General features: G+C 38.4%; 2 protein-coding genes across 2 annotated transcripts; both read left to right on the top strand.

The window, feature by feature from the left end:
* The first annotated feature begins 1,964 nt into the window (after positions 1–1,964).
* LOC140035722 (uncharacterized) lies at positions 1,965–3,191 on the top strand. The gene has a single exon (XM_072077066.1). The coding sequence runs from the start codon at positions 1,965–1,967 to the stop codon at positions 3,189–3,191; it is 1,227 nt and encodes a 408-aa protein (XP_071933167.1).
* Positions 3,192–3,280: 89 nt separating this feature from the next.
* On the top strand, positions 3,281–5,288 carry LOC140035721 (uncharacterized). The gene is made up of 2 exons (XM_072077065.1): positions 3,281–3,692; positions 5,269–5,288. The coding sequence occupies exons 1-2, from the start codon at positions 3,281–3,283 to the stop codon at positions 5,286–5,288; spliced, it is 432 nt and encodes a 143-aa protein (XP_071933166.1).
* The last annotated feature ends 14,245 nt before the right edge of the window (positions 5,289–19,533 follow it).

Raw genomic sequence — 19,533 nt, 5'->3', positions numbered from 1 at the left:
TTGATCCAAACGCATATAGACTTCTTGCTAAGGCTGGTTATAACCCAAATGAGAAGCATGCATTAGGAAAACTCCCTCCTGAGGTGACTGGCGAGAGGGCTCATGGATTAACACCTACGCAGAAAATGTTGAAAGAAAAAGGCTATAATGTTGAAAGTTTATCGAGGGGTCTTGGTTATCAACCACCTTCTCCAGTGCGCATAATGATCAAAAGGGCAAGTTGTAATTACGTGAACGAAGAAATGGAGGTCACAAGCCGAAAGAGATCTGTGTTTGATAGGTTAGGAAACAAGTCAAAGCGTACTTCTGTATTTGACAGACTTGGCCCGCGGCCGAAAAATTTGAAACCACCTGTCTATGAAGGATTAGGCAGTAAAAAGCAAGAGCATCAAGTTGCCAAGGAAGAAAGTCTTACTCTAATAAAGAAGAACGGACCAAGAAAGCGAGTCTCCAATTTCTTCATGCGCTATGGAGATTTATTCAATGTAAGAATTGAAACTATTTTTGAAGAACCGGATCAAGAAAGTATGGCTTCCTGTCATCATATTACGATCAGTGATCTTGAAGAATAAGAAGAAGATGCAGATGACGCTCCCGCTGAATTTGAACAGGGAGTAGAAAATACAGTCGATGCCCTAAAAGAAATTAATTTTGGTACAAGTGACGACCCTCGCCCAATTTACATAAGTTCTTGTATGACTCCTGAAGAAGAGAAAGAGTATGTTGATTTGCTGCTCGAGTTCAAAGATGTATTTGCTTGGAATTACTCAGAAATGCCTGGTTTGGATCCTAGAGTCGCTGTTCATAACTTGTCGGTCAAGCGAGGAACAAAACCTGTCAAGCAAATTCAGAGACGTTTTCGACCCGAATTGATTCCTTTGATAGAAAATGAGATAAATAGACTGATTGAAGCTGGCTTCATACGGGAAGTGAAATATCCAACATGGATTTCAAGTATTGTCCCTGTGAGGAAGAAGAATGGGCAAATCCGAATTTGTGTTGATTTTCGAGACTTAAATGAGGCTTGTCCCAAAGATGATTTTCCTCTCCCCATCACAGAATTGACGGTAGATGCTACAACCAGACATGAAGTACTATCTTTTCTCGATGGATCGTCTGGCTACAATCAAATACGCATGGCTCCCGAGGATGAGGAGCTCACCGCCTTCCGCACCCCCAAGGGAATTTACTGCTACAGAGTAATGCCGTTTGGCTTTAAAAACGCTGGAGCAACATATCAAAGGGCAATGCAAAGAATTTTTGATGATATGCTCCATAAAAATGTGGAGTGCTACGTCGATGATCTTGTGGTGAAATCAAAGAAGCGGAAAGATCATATTCAAGACCTTCGAAAAGTTTTTCAACGCCTTCGGAGATACCAACTGAAGATGAATCCTTTGAAGTGTGCATTCGGAGTCACTTCTGGCAAGTTTCTCGATTTCATCGTTCATCAGCGAGGAATAGAAGTCGATCGATCTAAAATCGATGCCATTGTGAACATGCCTGAACCGCGAAATATTCATGAATTGAAGAGTCTTCAAGGGAAGTTGGCTTATATCCGCAGGTTTATCTCTAATTTGGCCAGACGATGCCAACCCTTCAGTCGGCTGATGAAGAAAGGGGTGCCCTTCGAGTGGGATGAATCGTGTAGGAATGCTTTTACAAGCATCAAAATGTATCTCATGAATCCCCCAGTGTTGGCTGCACCCGTCCCAGGAAAACCATTGATTCTCTATATTTCCGCTCAAGAACGATCGGTTGGGGCCTTACTTGCTCAAGAAAATGATGAAGGCAAGGAGAATGCGCTGTATTACTTGAGTCGGATGATGACACCTAATGAGTTGAATTATTCTCCCATCGAGAAGTTGTGCTTGGCACTTATATTTGTCATTTAGAAGCTAAAACATTATTTTCAAGCACACACTATTCGACTCATATCTAAGTCTAATCCCATTAAATATGTGATGGCAAAACCTGTATTGTCTGATCGGCTCGCGAGATGGTACCTCCAGTTTCAACAATTCGAAATTATTTATGTACCTGCAAAGGCTGTCAAAGGACAAATATTGGCAGATTTTTTAGCCGATCATCCCATACCTGCCGAGTGGGAGTTGACTGATGAACTCCCCGATGAAGAAGTGTTTATGGTTGAATCCCCGTGGTCAATGTATTTCGATGGAGCTGCTCACCGTGATGGAGCTGGTGCGGGAGTTGTCTTTTATACTCCTGAAGCAGATGTATTGCCGTACTCCTTCACTTTAACACGCCGATGTTCAAATAATGTGGCCGAATATCAGGCGTTGATTCTTGGTCTTGAAACGGCTGTAGACATGAAGCAGTTGCATCTTAGAGTCTATGGTGATTCAAAATTGGTGGTAAATCAACTTCTTGGTATTTATGATGTCAAGAAATCTGAATTGATCCCATATTATAAGTATGCAAGACAACTCATGGGATATTTGGATAGTGTCACTATAGAACATATCCCTAGAAATTTCAACCAACAAGCTGACTCTTTGGCAAGGGTGGCGTCTATGATCACTCTACCTTCTCATCGAAATCAAATTTCAATATGTCAAAATTGGGTCATACCTCCGTTGTTTGATGAAGAAGATGATGGCGAGGGAGAAAATACTTATCATATTTTTGTCCATGAGATCGAAAAGGAGGATTGGCGTCACCTCATCATTGATTACCTTAATCATGGGAAGTTACCAGAAGATCCTAAGAAAAGGGTTGATATACGTCGTCGAGCACCACGTTTCATTTACTACAAAGGGACGCTTTACCGAAGGTCATTCGATGGGGTGTTTCTACGATGTCTTGGAGAAGATGAGGCCATGCAAGCAATGGAGGAGGCTCACTCTGGGATATGCGGTGCTCACCAGTCTGGCCCGAAATTACACTTTCGCATTAAAAGAATGGGATACTACTGGCCAATAATGGTAAAGGATTGCATCGACTTTGCTAGAAGATGTCAAGCATGTCAACTCCATGGCAATTTCATCCATCAACCTCCGGAACCATTCCACCCAACTGTGGCTTCTTGGCCGTTCGATGCTTGGGGTTTGGATATAGTTGGACCACTTTTAAAGTCTTCTGGTGGACACATTTTCATTTTGGTGGCGACAGATTATTTTTCAAAGTGGGTTGAAGTGGTCCCTCTAAAAGAGGTCAAAAGGAGAATGTAGTAGATTTCATTCGCTTGCACATCATTTATCGATATGGAGTCCCGCGATATATCATCACTGATAATGGTAAGCCTTTTTGCAATGTAGCAATGAACAAGCTTTGCGAAAAGTTTCATTTCAAACAATACAAGTCGTCCATGTACTATGCTGCTGCAAATGGACTCGCTGAAGCATTCAACAAGACCTTATGTAATCTGTTGAAGAAAATCGTGAATAAATCGAGAAAGGATTGGCATCTGCGAATTGGAGAAGCACTTTGGGCATACCGAACTACTTTTCGAACTCCCACGCAAGCGACCCCATACGCGCTTGTTTATGGTGTTGAAGCTGCTCTTCCACTTGAGTGTCAAATACCTTCGCTAAGAATTGCGATTCAAGAAGGGCTCAGTGAAGAAGATAATGTTCGTCTTCGCCTTGAAGAGTTAGAAGCACTCGACGAAAAGAGATTGGAAACTCAGCAACGGATTGAGTGCTATCAGGCTCGCCTTTCAAAAGCATTCTGTGAGAACCCTGAAAAATGGATATATAAACTAGTGCATATTTCATTTGCATTTCTTTTATTCTTGGATAATTTTTTTTTTAGTATTACTTTTAATTGTTCGCAATTAAGTACGTAAAAAAAATAGGTTTACGTGAAAAATAATATAATTTTCCAAAGTTATGAAATTTCTTGGTTTTATTTAACTAAATTAATATCTTTAGGATTGGAATAATTTTTCGCCTTAAAATAAAATGTTAGAATACTTAATTCCTTTATGCTAAATTAATGATAATTGAATCGTTAGATTTACTATCTTAAAATAAATTATTTAAAGCCCTATGATTAATTCCAATTAGTCCCTAATGGTAAATGTTGATAAAAATTTCCGCGTTAAGATAAAAACCAATGAATTTTAGATAAATATGATTCTAATATACTAAACAGACTTAATGCGTGAAAATTCGATAAATATATCCTTATCTTTCTTTGTTTTTCAAGTAAGTGCGTAAAAATAATTTTTATGTGCAAATTGACACCCTTGGATTAAATTATTATTTCATTTGACTTTATATTACTAAATCGATAAATTTCGAGTTAGACTAACTCTATTTCTTGAGAAATAATAATTGGAAATTCTAATAACTAATTTAATCGCTAAATAATATAAGAATTTCTAGGAACCTTAATATTCAAGTTTAATCGATAATTATTCGATGAAAATGGTTTAGGTATATTAGGGTATAATTAGGCGTTCAAATCACACTTGAGGATAATTTTTAGAATTAAATTGGAATTGAGAAATTAAGTTGAGATTGGGGAGCAAAGTGAAAAGACTAAAATACCCTTACCTCACCTTTCCATGCAAACCAAACAAGACGTCTGACCGCAAATCAAATCACATTTGCTATTACCAATTCGATACGCAACCAATTGTTATACGAAATCGATTCTTACACGAAACCTCTATTCCTTAAACAACGGCACCACCAAACCATCCTTTCTATCTCACGGCTAAAACCACAAAACCATTCACTCTAATTCACATTTCATATCACAAATACAAACCGCAACTTCCTTTCTTCTCTGCACAAGTAAACCACAAACCACTTCCTCTCTTGATACCGAGACACCACCATCACCAAGTCTCATTTCCTTCTCTGCACACTCCACCGAAACCACTGCAATTTCTCTCCACAACCACACCATACCTCTTCCTCTGCCTTGACCGAGAGCATCCGAGAGAGAGGGCTGCTTGGTGGGCTGCATCCGAGAGCTAGGAGGAGGGAACGTGAGCTGCCAGAAATTTTCTGGTCCTGCCGTGAGTTGGAGTGAAGCCAGGGAGGAGATTTGCAGGAAGCTTCACCATTTTGCACCTTCATCCCCACCAACTCCAACCAACCGACCTCAAATCCACCAGCCACAACCAATTCCAGCCGCAACTTAGGAGCCAGGAACCACCGACTGCACTTGGCCGAGAGCTGGGGAAGAAATTTCTGGAATATTTCGTGTGAAGGATTAGCTGCTATCTGAGGTAATTTCTGGTCTAATTAGGTTGATTATTAGTTGAGCAAGCTACATCTGGGCTTGCATGTTCAGATTATGCAGTTGGATGTTGAAATCCAAACATTAGAAAAAATTCTGTTTTGTTAAAATGATGCTACCGAGACTTTGAGGAGATAATGCAACTCCATTTGTGTTTTTCTGTGGCATCTGAACACCTAAGTGCCTTTAGCTGAGTGAAGACTTGAAGATTTAGACCATGTATGTTGAATTGTGCATTCGGATGATGTGTTAAAGCAGAGAAAATTTCTGGTCTGGTTAAGAAAATTTCTGCCGAGGAGCTGGCTTGGGATTGTAATTTTATTTCTGACTTCCTGCGATAATCTGAGCTCAATTAGGTGTTTAACCAACTAATAACAATAAGGTTAAGTCATCTAAGAACTTGCATGTGGGGGTTAGGCATCCGGATGAGATTTTTAAGAAAAGAATTTCTGATATGTGCTAGTATAAAAACTACCGAGAGCATAGCTGGATTATTGCAGCCTAAATTGGTTCGATTTTGTTGTTGTTGATTGTTGTTGTTGTTGTTTAAGCTTATAACCATAATTAGATAGTTAATTACCAGTTAATTAAGCTCTGCATGCAGCTAATTAGTAGTTTAAACCAGAGAAAAAAAATAAAGATAAAAATCAAGGGCAATCTGCCATGCATGTTCATCCGAACCAAGCAGGAGAATTTTAGAAAATTTCGATGTTAATGGTTGTTGTTTGAACTTCATTTCTGAATTGGAAATGTTTATTTTCTAGCTAAGTAATTGCATGAGGGAGTTGAGAGTTTAAAAGCATGTTTTAACCCAGAAAATAAAATGAAAACAGGACGTCTCTTCATGCGTGTGCATCCGTGGCCGATGGACAAAATTTCTGGATTTTTCTAGATGATTTTAGTTGCTGAATGAATCTGATTTTGAAGTGGAAATTTTAATAGGTAACTAAGTGTTTAAATGCTGAATTTGAGTACCTAACACCCTGTTTTAACCAAGGGAAAAATTGGATCTAAAGTATATTAGTTGCTGAAATTATTATGTGATAGTCAAAGGTTGAGTTGGAATCTTAACTTGATTTTTTTTAAATTGTTCCTTGAAACTTGATGGATGGAAATGCCTGGAAAATGTTGTTTTGGATTCTATAAGAAGTGTATGGATGGTTTGAATAAAAACATTTTGGTGTTAAAGGAGAAAAAGGAGTTTTCACAAGTGAAAAATTGAAATTTCAGATTTTCGGATGTCCCTGACCAGTCCCAATAAACTGTTTATATCTTGGTGTAGGAAAATCCGTTTAAGGCGCCGTCAGTGGCGTTTGAAACTAGAATCATAGGCCTTTGTCCTGTAGAAATTTCGTATTTTTCCTTCAAGTGTACTGCTGTCTGTGAATCCTTGAAGTAGACTGTTTTAGTAGGAATGTCCTGTTCTTCGTGAAACTAAATTTTGTTTTGGTTTGATCTTGTAGCTTACTTGTGGTTTAAATTCTGGATTAAATTGTGGTTGGAAGTAATTGCTGTTGTCAAGGGCTAATGATTGATGAAGCCCTTGGCCATTTGAATAACTTTATAAGTACTGCTGGGTGATGAAAGTTAATTGCTGGAATGCCTTGGAGGCCTTATTTTTTTTTTATTTTGCTTATTATGGGCTTGCTGAAACCAAGTGCTAATGATTGATGAAACCTTAGTCATTCATTTTATTTTTATCAGAGATGCATTTGTTGAAATCTAGGGCTAATGATTGACGAAGCCCTAGTAATTTGCTATGTGATTTTTGCCATATTTTGATCCATAATATGATTTCGAAACGGGATCGGAGCTGTGGAAATTGTATCGACCTTGCGAACTCGAGTAACTGTGATCGAAGTAATCAAAAATATTTTTCAGCTAGTATTATAGTATAAAACTCAATATCGAGTGTTTTGCCTAAAAACTTTCCAAACCGATAATTCCCTATAGCTCAAACTAGCTTTGATAGATATAGTAAATAAGTTCTATAGCTTTTGAAAACCCTAAATCTTATTTTATTCCTTTTCTTTTCTTTAAGTTTGGCTAGTTCACTATAGAAAAAGTTCCAAAATACGAGTTTTACTAATTTTAGTGAAAAGCCTGGGAAACTTGCTCGGCAAGAAACCCTATTTTAGGAAAAATAGTTTTTGGGAATAAATCTTGCAAAAGCTGTATCTTTAAAGAAATGTTCAAAGTAACTTTCTAACATTGATATTAAGAGGTTGGTCGACTTATTCCAAAAAAATAATACTAGTTACCCTTTTATAAGAAAAGTAACTCAAGGAAAACTATAGAAAACATTTCTTCTACTTTTGTCAAGTTTTAACCTAAGGGACTCTTGATTTGTCTAAGGGAAAGTGAACTAGTAGTATATTAGATATACCTCAATGTCTATAAGTTCGAAAACTGAGTAAAAACTTATGGTTTCAAAATTTGGTTTTTAGGATACTGCGAGGACGCGGAATTTGATTCCCAACTTGATATCTGAACTCCACTCTTGGTGAGTGTCCCTACTTGTTCTATGCCTAACCGTTTAAAGTGCTTTCTTGACTTGTTATGTGATAAGCTGAAAAAAAAATTGGATTCTGATCCATCGAAATGAGCTGTGTGTACTTTATCACACTAGCCGTTCGAGTGGTGACTTGTGCAAAATATTTTCTCCTGAATCCTTGATTCAAAATGGAGTTGCATCATTGGGTGAATCCCTCGACTCTTGTATCCAACTACCATGAATCTAAATGTAGTTACGTCGTTGGGTGAATCCCTCGACGCTTGAATCTAACTGCAATAAGTCATTTGGTGAATCTCTCGACGCATGAATCTGATTGCAATCACGTCATTGGGTGAATTCCTCGACGCATGAATCTGATTGCAATCACGTCATTGGGTGAATCCCTCGGCCAATCATCTACGGGTATATCTCGAGTATACTACGTCCTTAGTCGAAGAGCGGGCCCGGGACAGGAGTATGAATGGTGACGGGTTAGGTATCAAAATAAGACGCTCTACATGGATTATAAGTAGTGAGAGTTGACGGAGGGTCAACTACGATAAATGGTGATCAAGTGAGAAAAAATGGCTCCTGAGAGCCCACGTATCCTACCTTGTGCTGTTATACGCTTTCCTAACTATTTAAAGTTGTTCAGTTATTAATCGTTGTTTGAAATTATGTGATTGCATGTTTTGGGGCACCACTGAGTTTTAACTCACCCCACGTTTATTGTTTTCCTTAACAGGTTCTGGAAACTGAAAGCTGGATGCTTACTTATGTTTTTCTTTTGGACTGTATTTGAATACTATAACTCATTCTGTGGGCTGTAATGTGTTATTTGGGATAATGTATTTTCCTTTTTGGATTGCCACTTGAAGCTGGAAAATGCGTAAACCCTAATTCGATTACTTGGCTTGTAAGCTTGTATTATGGATTTATGTATTTATCTATCGGGTTGTGTACGACTTATACTTCGTTACGTAGCACGTAGGTCGTTTAAGGGCCTTGACTGGTTATTTTTTTATCATTGCTATCTCTGAAGTTAATGTGGCTTTAGGTGTAAGGATCGAGGACAACCTAAGAGGGGGGGTGAATTAGGATTTCAAAAAACCAGCTAAAATATATTCAATTTTTTTCACAGACAACCTTTCTTTTCTCAAATGCCTTCAATGAACAAGATAACACAAGATCACAGGTATACGTGAGATGAAGAGAAGAACAGTTTATGTAGAAAAACAGTAAATGAAAGTGAAGAAGCAAACCAGGCTTCAAACACAACTGAGGTTTGAACACCACTTTTATATACCAAGTTACTTCAAGTTGAACAGACTTGCAACCAATCTTTTGTATACAAGGAAGGGATCACTTCCTTCTTGCCCCAAACCACACTTGGTCAAGCAAAGAAGTTTTACAAACACTCGCAAACCCTCACTATGCTACACTATTGAAGAAGTTGTGTCACACTTGAAAAACTACACGAAGATTGTACAAGCAAGGAGTACAAAAGTTTCTGTTTAGTATTCTAGCACCCGAATCACTCACAATCTGATGTAGGCTTGATGTACAAAGTTATCTTGAGGTGATTGACTTTGTTCTTTTTATAGGAGACCAGAGAATTCCTTAATTAATGCTGTCAACGGGTAGAAGGCAGCTGAAGAGTCAACTAGTCGTTGGTGCTGTCGGACGTCCGATAGTTAGTTTTTATGCGTCCGAACGAGATCAATGAGTTCTGGAAGTTTTCTTGAAATCCTTCGGACGGCCGATGCGTTCAGAGTGTTGTGTCCGAAGAGCAGCAACACTTGTCGGACGTCCGATACGCAGGTGCTGAGCGTCCGATCATGATTAGTAGTCATCGAGCCTCTGACTTGTCTTCTTCGGACGTCCGAGTCTGAGTTCTTTTCTCGTCCGAAGATGCTCAAAGGATATCGGACGTCCGATACTTTCCTTTTGTGCGTCCGACATCATCCTCAGCAGTCTTCATATTTTTTGATCTTCTTTTTCTGCTTTAAAGCCTTAGACCTGTTTGATTCATTTCTGAAAAGGATTTCTACAAGAGGTATTAGAAATATCCATTTGTTTTGTAATCATCAAAAGATATGAGTTGAGATAAACAATCTCCCCCTTTTTGATGATGACAAAACAATTGGATAGAGCAAAAATGTAGCAGCTCCCCCTAACGAAGTGCATAAGTAAATTTAACTCAACTTCCCCTGAGACTGACTCCCCCTAACTAGTTGCTCTACACCACCAGTGTTAAACCAAATCTAATTCCAATTCTCCCCCTTTTTGTCATCACAGGATTTTGAATCAATATTAACAATCACAGTTTACAGAAGCAATATCATCCCATCAGTAGCAATATCAGTATAGACATTACCAATATTCAGCACAATTTGGAATCAACTAGAAACATTCAAACACAAACACATAACCAACTATAACACTCATTCAAAACATTCATAGCAAAACACTTAATTATAACATTTAAAAAAAAACAGTAGTGCTAGATATTACAGACCAGGTGTTCAGCACTTAGTACAAAAGTGCAATGCAAAAAGATGAACTATAATCCTAGAAAAGGGTGCAGTGACCTAGTAGTGCCTAGATGGTGATTTTAGATGATCCAGGCCTTCTCCTGGCCAGACGATACTGTGCAGGATCCTCTTCTTCCTCAGTTTCTTCATCACTATCTTCAGATGCTTCCTCAGTTACTGGAGCCTTGCCTTTATCCTTGGGTTGAGAACTGGAAACTGGTGTTGTCTCATTACCAGTAGTTGGCCTTGTGGACTCAGATCTTGGTTCTTTCTGATGAGCAGTCTCATTTGTCTCAGGTATAGGGGGCACAAGAAGATTCCTTTTTTCAAGGAAAGAGGATTGTTGAGCAGAGGTCATGGTCATCATGAGACCATCTTCAAGAAGCATAACATGCTGTTTGAGGTCCTCAAGCAAGGAGATGACCTCAGAGTTAGAAGAGAAGGATTTACTAGCAGATTTTCTAGGATGAATAGTGAAAGGAGAAACGTAGCCTGACTGATCATGGGGAGTTCTAGGAGAGGCAGGGGTTGAATGCAAATTTTTTCTTCTAGACTCGGCCACAGTCTCCTTGTAGCACCAATGACCATCAAAGAATTTTAGGTTCTTTCTTTCAAAATACGCTTTGGAGAAAACTGATGAAGCACCTTCTTTTGGAGATTTGCCAGAAAAGGGTATGTCAAGATGAGCAAAAATGGGGGTCAGGAATCTGCCATAGGAAAGCTTCCTACGACTATCAGTACTGATTTTGAGCAGAAATTTGCACATCACAAAGCCAAAGTCAATGCGGATTTTTTCAACAAAGCAGTAGAAAAGATAGAGTTCCATTTTGTTTGTATCTGTCCTGTGGCCATCAGTTGGCACCAACAGATTCGAAATGATGGTAAAGATGATCAGATTCTGAGGACTGAGATCATCCAACCTTGCCTCAGCAGGGGTGTTGAATTTGGTTTGAAAATAAGTCATGAGTTTAGCATTGTAAAAATGATGATAGGCAGAAGGGAATTCCTCATACGAAAAGAAATTTGTAATTTTTCCCTTAAAACCAGGTTCAATACTAGTTTTCAGAATAGAGTTCACAATGTCAGGAATTAACATGATGTCTACAGAGTTGACCCTAGAGATGAGTTCAGTGTGTGATGTACCCTTTCTAAGATTAGCAAAAAATTGATACAACATGTCAGGATAGAAAACATTAGGAATGGTCAAAAGATGAGTCCATTTCTGGAATTCAAAGAGTTTGATGACAGGTTCAAGATCAAGCTTACGAAATTCAAAAGGAATGATGAGCCTTTGGGTGATGAACCCTTTTTGAGAGACTAACTCAAATCTGTCTCTGGCTTCATCATCGATGAACTTTGGTAGAGGAACGGGATCAGGTACAGGCTGAGATACTGGATTCTTCCCAGAACGTGTCCCTTTAGAAGTTTGAGTGGCAGATGCACCAATATTTTGAGTCTCAGCCCTTGTCCTTGGAGACTTTCTGATGGAGGGTTCAGGTGTTGGCTGACCCTCAGTAATGTTTTCTTCATTCTGCTGATCAACAGAGGGATCAGCAGATTGCTTTTTCTTGGATTGGGGAGTTCTCTTCCCCTTTGCAGTCCTTTTTCTTTTACTAGAAGACCTTGTGACAGTTTCATCTCCTTGGGTAGCCTGCTCTGGTTCCTCATTTCCACCAGCAATGTTCCCTTCAGAGATCTGCCCTTCCATTTGTTCATCAGATGATTCAGGAGTTGGAGTAACTGATTTTCTTTGGGCAGTCTCCTTCACTTTGCCTTTACGAGTCACTTTCTTTCTTTTTGGTGCCACAGGAGGTGGATCAACAATTTCAATGTCTTCATCCCTCAACTTAAAAGACCGTCCGGCACTAGTAGATCCTCCCCTCATTCTAACCATGATGCAATGTGGATATGATTTCTAATGCAAAATGTTGTGTATAGAAGGAAAAAACAATAAGATCCAACAAGAGTGCACTATGATGCCGCAGGGAGAGGGTTATATGAGGTTAGGGTTTTGTATGTAAATTGGGAATTTTGGAGTAGTTGGGTGTTAGGAGTGCCTTTTATGAATGGTTAATGAGCAGGAGAGGTGTAATGGAGTTGGTTGAGTCAATTTCTCGGAACTTGGTTTGAGGAGAGAGGAATTTGAATTTCAAATTTTAGAGAAACTGAAAGGTCGCGTCCGAGACTTATGAAGGAAAATGAATTGAGAAGAGTGGATAATTGTCTTATCGGACACATTTTTGAGTGTCGGACGTCCGAACGAAGTGATGCGTCCGACACAACCGTCCGAGCCAGGGATTTTCTGGACCTTGGATGAAGAACACTGTCGGACGTCCGTTCCAATTCATCGGACGTCTGATAAAGATTGACTGAAGGAAAAACTCAGAACATTTTTTCTGACACACCCAATTTAGTCCTCAAAGACACAAATTGATCTAGCGGAAGAGCTTTTGTGAGGATATCAGCGATCTGTTCTTTAGAACAAACAAACTCAACACTGATTACCCCATTTGAGACAAGATCGCGAATAAAATGATGCTTTATATCAATGTGCTTAGTCCTAGAGTGTTGAATGGGATTTTTTGTTAGATTGATTGCACTAGTGTTGTCACAATACATGGGTACACATTCATATACTAAACCAAAGTCATTCAATGTGTTTTTCATCCATAACAATTGAGCACAACAAGCACCAGCAGCAACATATTCAGCTTCAGTAGTGGACAATGAGATAGCATTTTATTTTTTACTAAACCAAGAGACCAAGCAATTTCCAAGAAAGTTGCATATACCAGTAGTACTCTTTCTATCTATTTTACAACCACCAAAGTCGGCATCAGAGAATCCACACAAAGGAAGTTCATGAGATTTTGGATACCACAAACCAAAATTTAAGGTTCCTTTAAGATATCTTAAGATTCTTTTTACCGCATTCAAGTGTGATTCCTTTGGACAGGATTGAAAACGAGCACATAAACACACAACAAACATGATGTCAGGCCTACTAGCAGTTAAATAAAGTAAACTTCCAATCATACCTCTGTACTTTTTCTCCTCAACTTTTGTACCTTCTTCATTTTTGTCTAGTTTGGCAGATGTGCACATAGGTGTCCCAACAGGTTTTGAATCCTCCATTCTGAATCTTTTCAGCAACTCCATGGTGTATTTTGTTTGATTTATAAATGTTCCATCTTGGGTTTGAATCACTTGGAGTCCAAGGAAGAAGTTCAGTTTTCCCATCATGCTCATTTCAAATTCTTTTTGCATGATGATGGAAAAATCCTTGCACAAATTTTCATTAGTAGCACCAAATATGATATCATCCACATATATTTGCACAATCAAAAGATCTTGTGAGCTTTGTTTTGTAAAAAGTGTAGTGTCTACAATGCCTCCTTTAAAACCATTTTCAATCAGAAATCCACTCAGACGTTCATACCATGCTCTAGGAGCTTGCTTTAATCCATATAAAGATTTTGAGAGTTTAAACACGTGATTTGGATAAGATACATTTTCAAAACCAGGAGGTTGGTCAACATAGATTTCTTGATCTATAAATCCATTTAAGAAAGCACTCTTAACATCCATTTGAAATAATTTAAAATTCTTGAAACATGCAAATGCTAAAAGCATTCTTATGGATTCCAGCCTGGCTACTGGTGCAAAAGACTCATCAAAGTCTATTCCCTCTTCTTGAGTGTATCCCTTAGCCACCAGCCTAGCCTTATTTCTAACAATCTCCCCTTTATCATTCAATTTGTTTCTAAAAACCCATTTTGTGCCAATGATAGGATGGCCTTGTGGTCTGGCAACCAGAGTCCAGACTTTGTTTCTTTCAAATTGGATTAACTCTTCTTCCATAGCTGAAATCCAGTGCTCATCATTCAAGGCATCAACAACATTTTTAGATTCAATATGTGATACAAAAGCAAGATTATCTACCAGGTGTCTAGAGGAACGAGTCCTGACCTTTTCAGAAGGATCACCAATTATAAGCTCCCTGGGATGATTATGAGCAAATTTCCAGGCTCTTGGAAGATCATTAGGAGTAGTGGTATCTCTATTATTCACTTCTTCAGCTGGACTGACCTGAGCATCATTATCTTTTGAATCAGTTTCTGGTGAAGCAGAGTCATAGTCATTGATTGCTAGTTTCTTTAGTCCTTCTTGAACACCTGTGTCATCATCTTCACCAGAACTCATAGAAATGTCACCATTAAATTCATCAAAAGTAATGTGTATAGCCTCCTCTATAATCAATGTTCTACGATTATAAACTCTGAAACCTCTTTTGTTTTCACAATAACCCAAGAAAATTCCCTCATCAGATTTCTTGTCAAACTTTCCAAGATGTTCCTTGATATTCAAAATGAAACATTTACAACCAAATATTTTAAAGTAGCTGACAACAGGTTTTTTGTCATACATGAGCTCATAGGAAGTTTTGTTCAAAATTGGTCTTAGAAGAACTCTATTCATGGTATAACAGGCTGTGTTTATGGTTTCAGCCCAAAAATATTATGGTAAATTGCATTCACTAAGCATGGTTCTAGCAGCCTCTTGGAGAGTTCTATTTTTTCTTTCTACAACACCATTTTGTTGAGGGACTCTAGCAATAGAGAATTCATGAGTAATACCATTATGATCACAGAACTCTGGAAAATCACAGAACTTGAATTCAGTCCCATTATCACTTCTAATCCTAACAATTTTCAAGCCAAGCAGATTTTGCACTTTAGCAAATAATGAGGTAAAGTTCTTTAAGGCATCATCTTTATGAGCAAGGAATATTACCCAAATATATCGAGAGTAGTCATCAACAATTACAAAACAATATCTCTTACCACCAAGGCTTGCAGTCTGTGTAGGGCCAAATAGATCAAGGTGCAGAAGTTCAAGTGGTTTTGAAGTGGAAACACATTTCTTAGGTTTAAAAGAGATCTTGACTTGTTTTCCAAATTGGCATGCATCACAGATTCTGTCTTTTTCAAATTTGATTTTTGGAAGACCTCTAACAAGTTCCTTTTTAGAAATTTCTTTCAGCAAGTCCATATTGAAGTGACACAACCTTCTATGCCATAACCATGGGTCCTCATTTGCTACTTTAAGACATTTGAGATATGAGGAATCAAAATTTTCAAGATACACAATATAGACATCATTAACTCTTTTTCTTTTGAAAATAATGTTGAACTTTGAGTCAAATATAAGACATTCAAGCTTTTTGAACAATACAAACAGATTCCTATCACACAATTGGCTAACACTTAACAGATTGTAGCTCAAATTATCAACAAGAAGAACATTGTGGATAAAAGTTTGATCATTCTTACCAACATCGCCAATGCCAACAGTTTTGGCTTTGTTATCATCTCCAAAAGTTACCTTTCCACTTGCTTTTTGCTTGAGTTTAATAAATTGTGATGCATCACCAGTCATATGTCTTGAACATCCACTATCAATGAACCATTTTGATTCTTTAGCACTGTAATCCTGGTTCACCTACACACAAACCCACAAGATAATACTTGGTACCCTTTACATGTTGGGTCCTTGAGAGTCAGTCTTATGTTTGACTATCCACATGCATCTCATGCCATTCCTCATGTTTTTCTTAACATGACAGTTGCTATACATGTGACCAGATTGATAACAAAAGTTGCATACTGACATAGGATTAATCAAATGAACAGGTTTAATGAATCTGACTTGCCTTCTTCTGTGGATAGCAAACTCATTTGTATTTTGGTTCAGTCTTATTCGATGAGTATTAACATAAGGTACAGTGTCATTTTTTTGAAGATGATTCTGTTTCACATGATGTAACAATTTACATAAATCATCCATCCTTTTTCTCAAGCTGCATTGCTCACTTTTGAGTAAGTCACAGTAATTTTTCTTTTTGTAAAGTTCAGCAAGCACATCAGTTTCAGTCCTTTTCAGGTTATCATTTTCATGCTTAAGATATTTGTTTTGTCGAAAAAGATTTGCATTGTCTTGTATGAGAAAGCTGATTTTTTGCTTCAGTTCTTTGTTTTTAGCATAGGATTCTTTCAAGCTGTTATGCATTTTTTCTAGAAAAGAATTGACATCATCATCAGATTCACTGTCACTATTGACTTGAGAGTTGCATTGTGTTACCTCTTCATCTCCAATGGCCATGACAGCTACTTGAGCAGATTCCTCTTCTTCTTCAACTTCGCCTTTTGAGTTGCAATCATTCCAGGTAATCTGGAAATTGTTGAACTTTGGTTTTCGTTCAATCTTGTTTTCCTTCTTTTTCTTCATTGGACACTCATTTGCAAAATGTCCAGGTTGGCCACATTCAAAGCATTTATCATTCTGCCTCTTGTTAAACTCTAGTTTCCCTCTATTCCTGAAGTCATTAGTCTGATTCTGGAAGGAATTGCTGAATCCGCCTTTCCTGAATCTTCTCTTATTGAGAAATCTTTTGAAGCCTCTTGTGATGAGTGCAATATCACTGTCATCACCTTCCAAGTCATTTTCATCCAGTGAGGCTGTTTCATCTTCATCTTGTGAAGCTTTCAGAGCAATACTCTTCCTTCCTTTTGTGTCTTCTTCTTCCTGCAACTTAGATTTAAGTTTCAGTTCATAAGAGGTTAGAGAGTTAATCAGAGATTCAATGGATAAGGAATTTAAATCCTTGGCTTCCTCTATGGCAGTCACTTTGTTTTCCCAATCCTTTGATAGAGCATTCAGAATTTTTCTGTTCTTTTCACCTAGAGAGTACTCCTTCTCAAGCACCTCTAAATCCTTGATCAGATCATTAAATCTACAATACATTTTGTCGATGTTCTCATGAGGCTCCATCTTAAAAGATTCATACTTGGTGACCAGAATGGATTTTTTCTGTTCTCTTACGTTGTCACTACCCTCATGAATTTCTCTTAGCTTATCCCACATTTCTTTGGCAGATTTACACCCTTTTACTCTAATTGACTCATTTGAGTCTAAGGCACTGTAAATAACATTCATGGCTTTGGCATTCAATGTGAGATTGGTTCTATCTTGAGCATTCATCTCAGCTCTTGTTTTTGGCCGCAACAAACCTGTTTCTGCATCAAGAAAGTTAGCATCATGCGGTCCTTCATTCACAATAAACCACAGCTCAATATCAATGGATTGCAAGAAGATAATCATTCTTTCTTTCCAGCTAACATAATTAGAACCAGTAAACATGGGAGGCCTAGTAACAGATTGCCCCTCAACAAACATAACATGACTGGTTGTCATCTTACTCCAAGCCGCTTGAGCTTAATCTCTAGGAGACCAAGCTCTGATACCAATTGTAAGGATCGAGGACAACCTAAGAGGGGGGGTGAATTAGGATTTCAAAAAACCAGCTAAAATATATTCAATTTTTTTCACAGACAACCTTTCTTTTCTCAAATGCCTTCAATGAACAAGATAACACAAGATCACAGGTATACGTGAGATGAAGAGAAGAACAGTTTATGTAGAAAAACAGTAAATGAAAGTGAAGAAGCAAACCAGGCTTCAAACACAACTGAGGTTTGAACACCACTTTTATATACCAAATTACTTCAAGTTGAACAGACTTGCAACCAATCTTTTGTATACAAGGAAGGGATCACTTCCTTCTTGCCCCAAACCACACTTGGTCAAGCAAGGAAGTTTTACAAACACTCGCAAACCCTCACTATGCTACACTATTGAAGAAGCTGTGTCACACTTGAAAAACTACACGAAGATTGTACAAGCAAGGAGTACAAAAGTTTCTGTTTAGTATTCTAGCACCCGAATCACTCACAATCTGATGTAGGCTTGATGTACAAAGTTATCTTGAGGTGGTTGACTTTGTTCTTTTTATAGGAGACCAGAGAATTCCTTAATTAATGCTGTCAACGGGTAGAAGGCAGCTGAAGAGTCAACTAGCCGTTGGTACTGTCGGACGTCCGATAGTTAGTTGTTATGCGTCCGAACGAGATCAATGAGTTCTGGAAGTTTTCTTGAAATCCTTCGGACGGCCGATGCGTTCAGAGTGTTGTGTCCGAAGAGCAGCAACACTTGTCGGACGTCCGATACGCAGGTGCTGAGCGTCCGATCATGATTAGTAGTCATCGAGCCTCTGGCTTGTCTTCTTCGGACGTCCGAATCTGAGTTCTTTTCTCGTCCGAAGATGCTCAAAGGATATCGGACGTCCGATACTTTCCTTTTGTGCGTCCGACATCATCCTCAGCAGTCTTCATATTTTTTGATCTTCTTTTTCTGCTTTAAAGCCTCAGACCTGTTTGATTCATTTCTGAAAAGGATTTCTACAAGAGGTATTAGAAATATCCATTTGTTTTGTAATCATCAAAAGATATGAGTTGAGATAAACATTAGGTATGATTCTATTCCGGAAAAATTGTTTTGTAATAGATTAGTTATTCTTCGAAATGTTTGGGTTAGATTGCTTGCGTGAGACCTGGCGAGAGTTGGGCAGGCGGCCCGCCAATCCTTTGGTTCGCCTCAGGGGGAAGTGGGGTCGCCACACATTCAATAAGCACGTCCGACCTCGCTCTTTTCAAATTGGAGAGTTAGTGCCCGCTGTGCGGAGACCAATCATTCTCACTCATGGCGGACAAAGAAAGTTTACTCCTAAGTGGGATGGTCCATATGTCGTTCGAGAAGTATACACAAATGGCTCATACAAGTTGGTTGCTGAAGATGGATTAAGGGTTGGCCTCATCAATGGCAAGTACCTAAAAAGGTACTATGCGTAATCGAAACCACGGGATGCTCCTGGCCCGCATGAGCTAAAACTGTGGATGGCAACCACCAATAGTGTAGTATATGGTTAAACTGCTGAAACACTCCACCAAGTCTAAGGTGGTAAACAAATAGATGCTCCTGGCCCGCATGAGCTAAAACTGTGGATGGCAACCACCAATAGTGTAGCATGTGGTTAAACTGCTGAAACACTCCACCAAGTCTAAGGTGGTAAACCAATGGATACTCCTGGCCCGCATGAGGTTAAAATGTGAACGGCAGGAACTACGTGTGACTTGATTCCCTTGTTGGGATACGTAGGCAGCTTGGAGGGCAACTTCTAAGTTCAGTTACACCACTCCAAATCAAATCCTTGTCCCTTGGAAAAAAAAGAATTTTCTCTTTCCAAAAAATAAAAAAATAATAATAATAATAAAATGCTCCATTTGAGTTCTTTTCTCTTAAAAAAAAAAAGCAAGAGATAAGAAATTAAAAGCGTTTTATTATTAAAAAGAAAAAAAAATTCATTACATGGAAAAAATGAGTGATTCAAGGAAA

The sequence above is a fragment of the Coffea arabica genome, chromosome 2c (genome assembly GCF_036785885.1).
Source record: "Coffea arabica cultivar ET-39 chromosome 2c, Coffea Arabica ET-39 HiFi, whole genome shotgun sequence".
Lineage (NCBI taxonomy): Eukaryota > Viridiplantae > Streptophyta > Magnoliopsida > Gentianales > Rubiaceae > Coffea > Coffea arabica.
Note: the sequence above shows the minus strand (reverse complement) of the source record. Positions and strands in the feature narration are given on the sequence as shown.

Bases quoted from the DNA above. Each gene is read 5' to 3' on its own strand.
- LOC140035722 (XM_072077066.1), top strand. From the start codon at position 1,965: ATGGCAAAACCTGTATTGTCTGATCGGCTCGCGAGATGGTACCTCCAG.
- LOC140035721 (XM_072077065.1), top strand. From the start codon at position 3,281: ATGAACAAGCTTTGCGAAAAGTTTCATTTCAAACAATACAAGTCGTCC. The intron at 3,693-5,268 runs GTGAGAACCCTG...TTGCATGTTCAG, and splicing joins TCGCCTTTCAAAAGCATTCT to ATTATGCAGTTGGATGTTGA.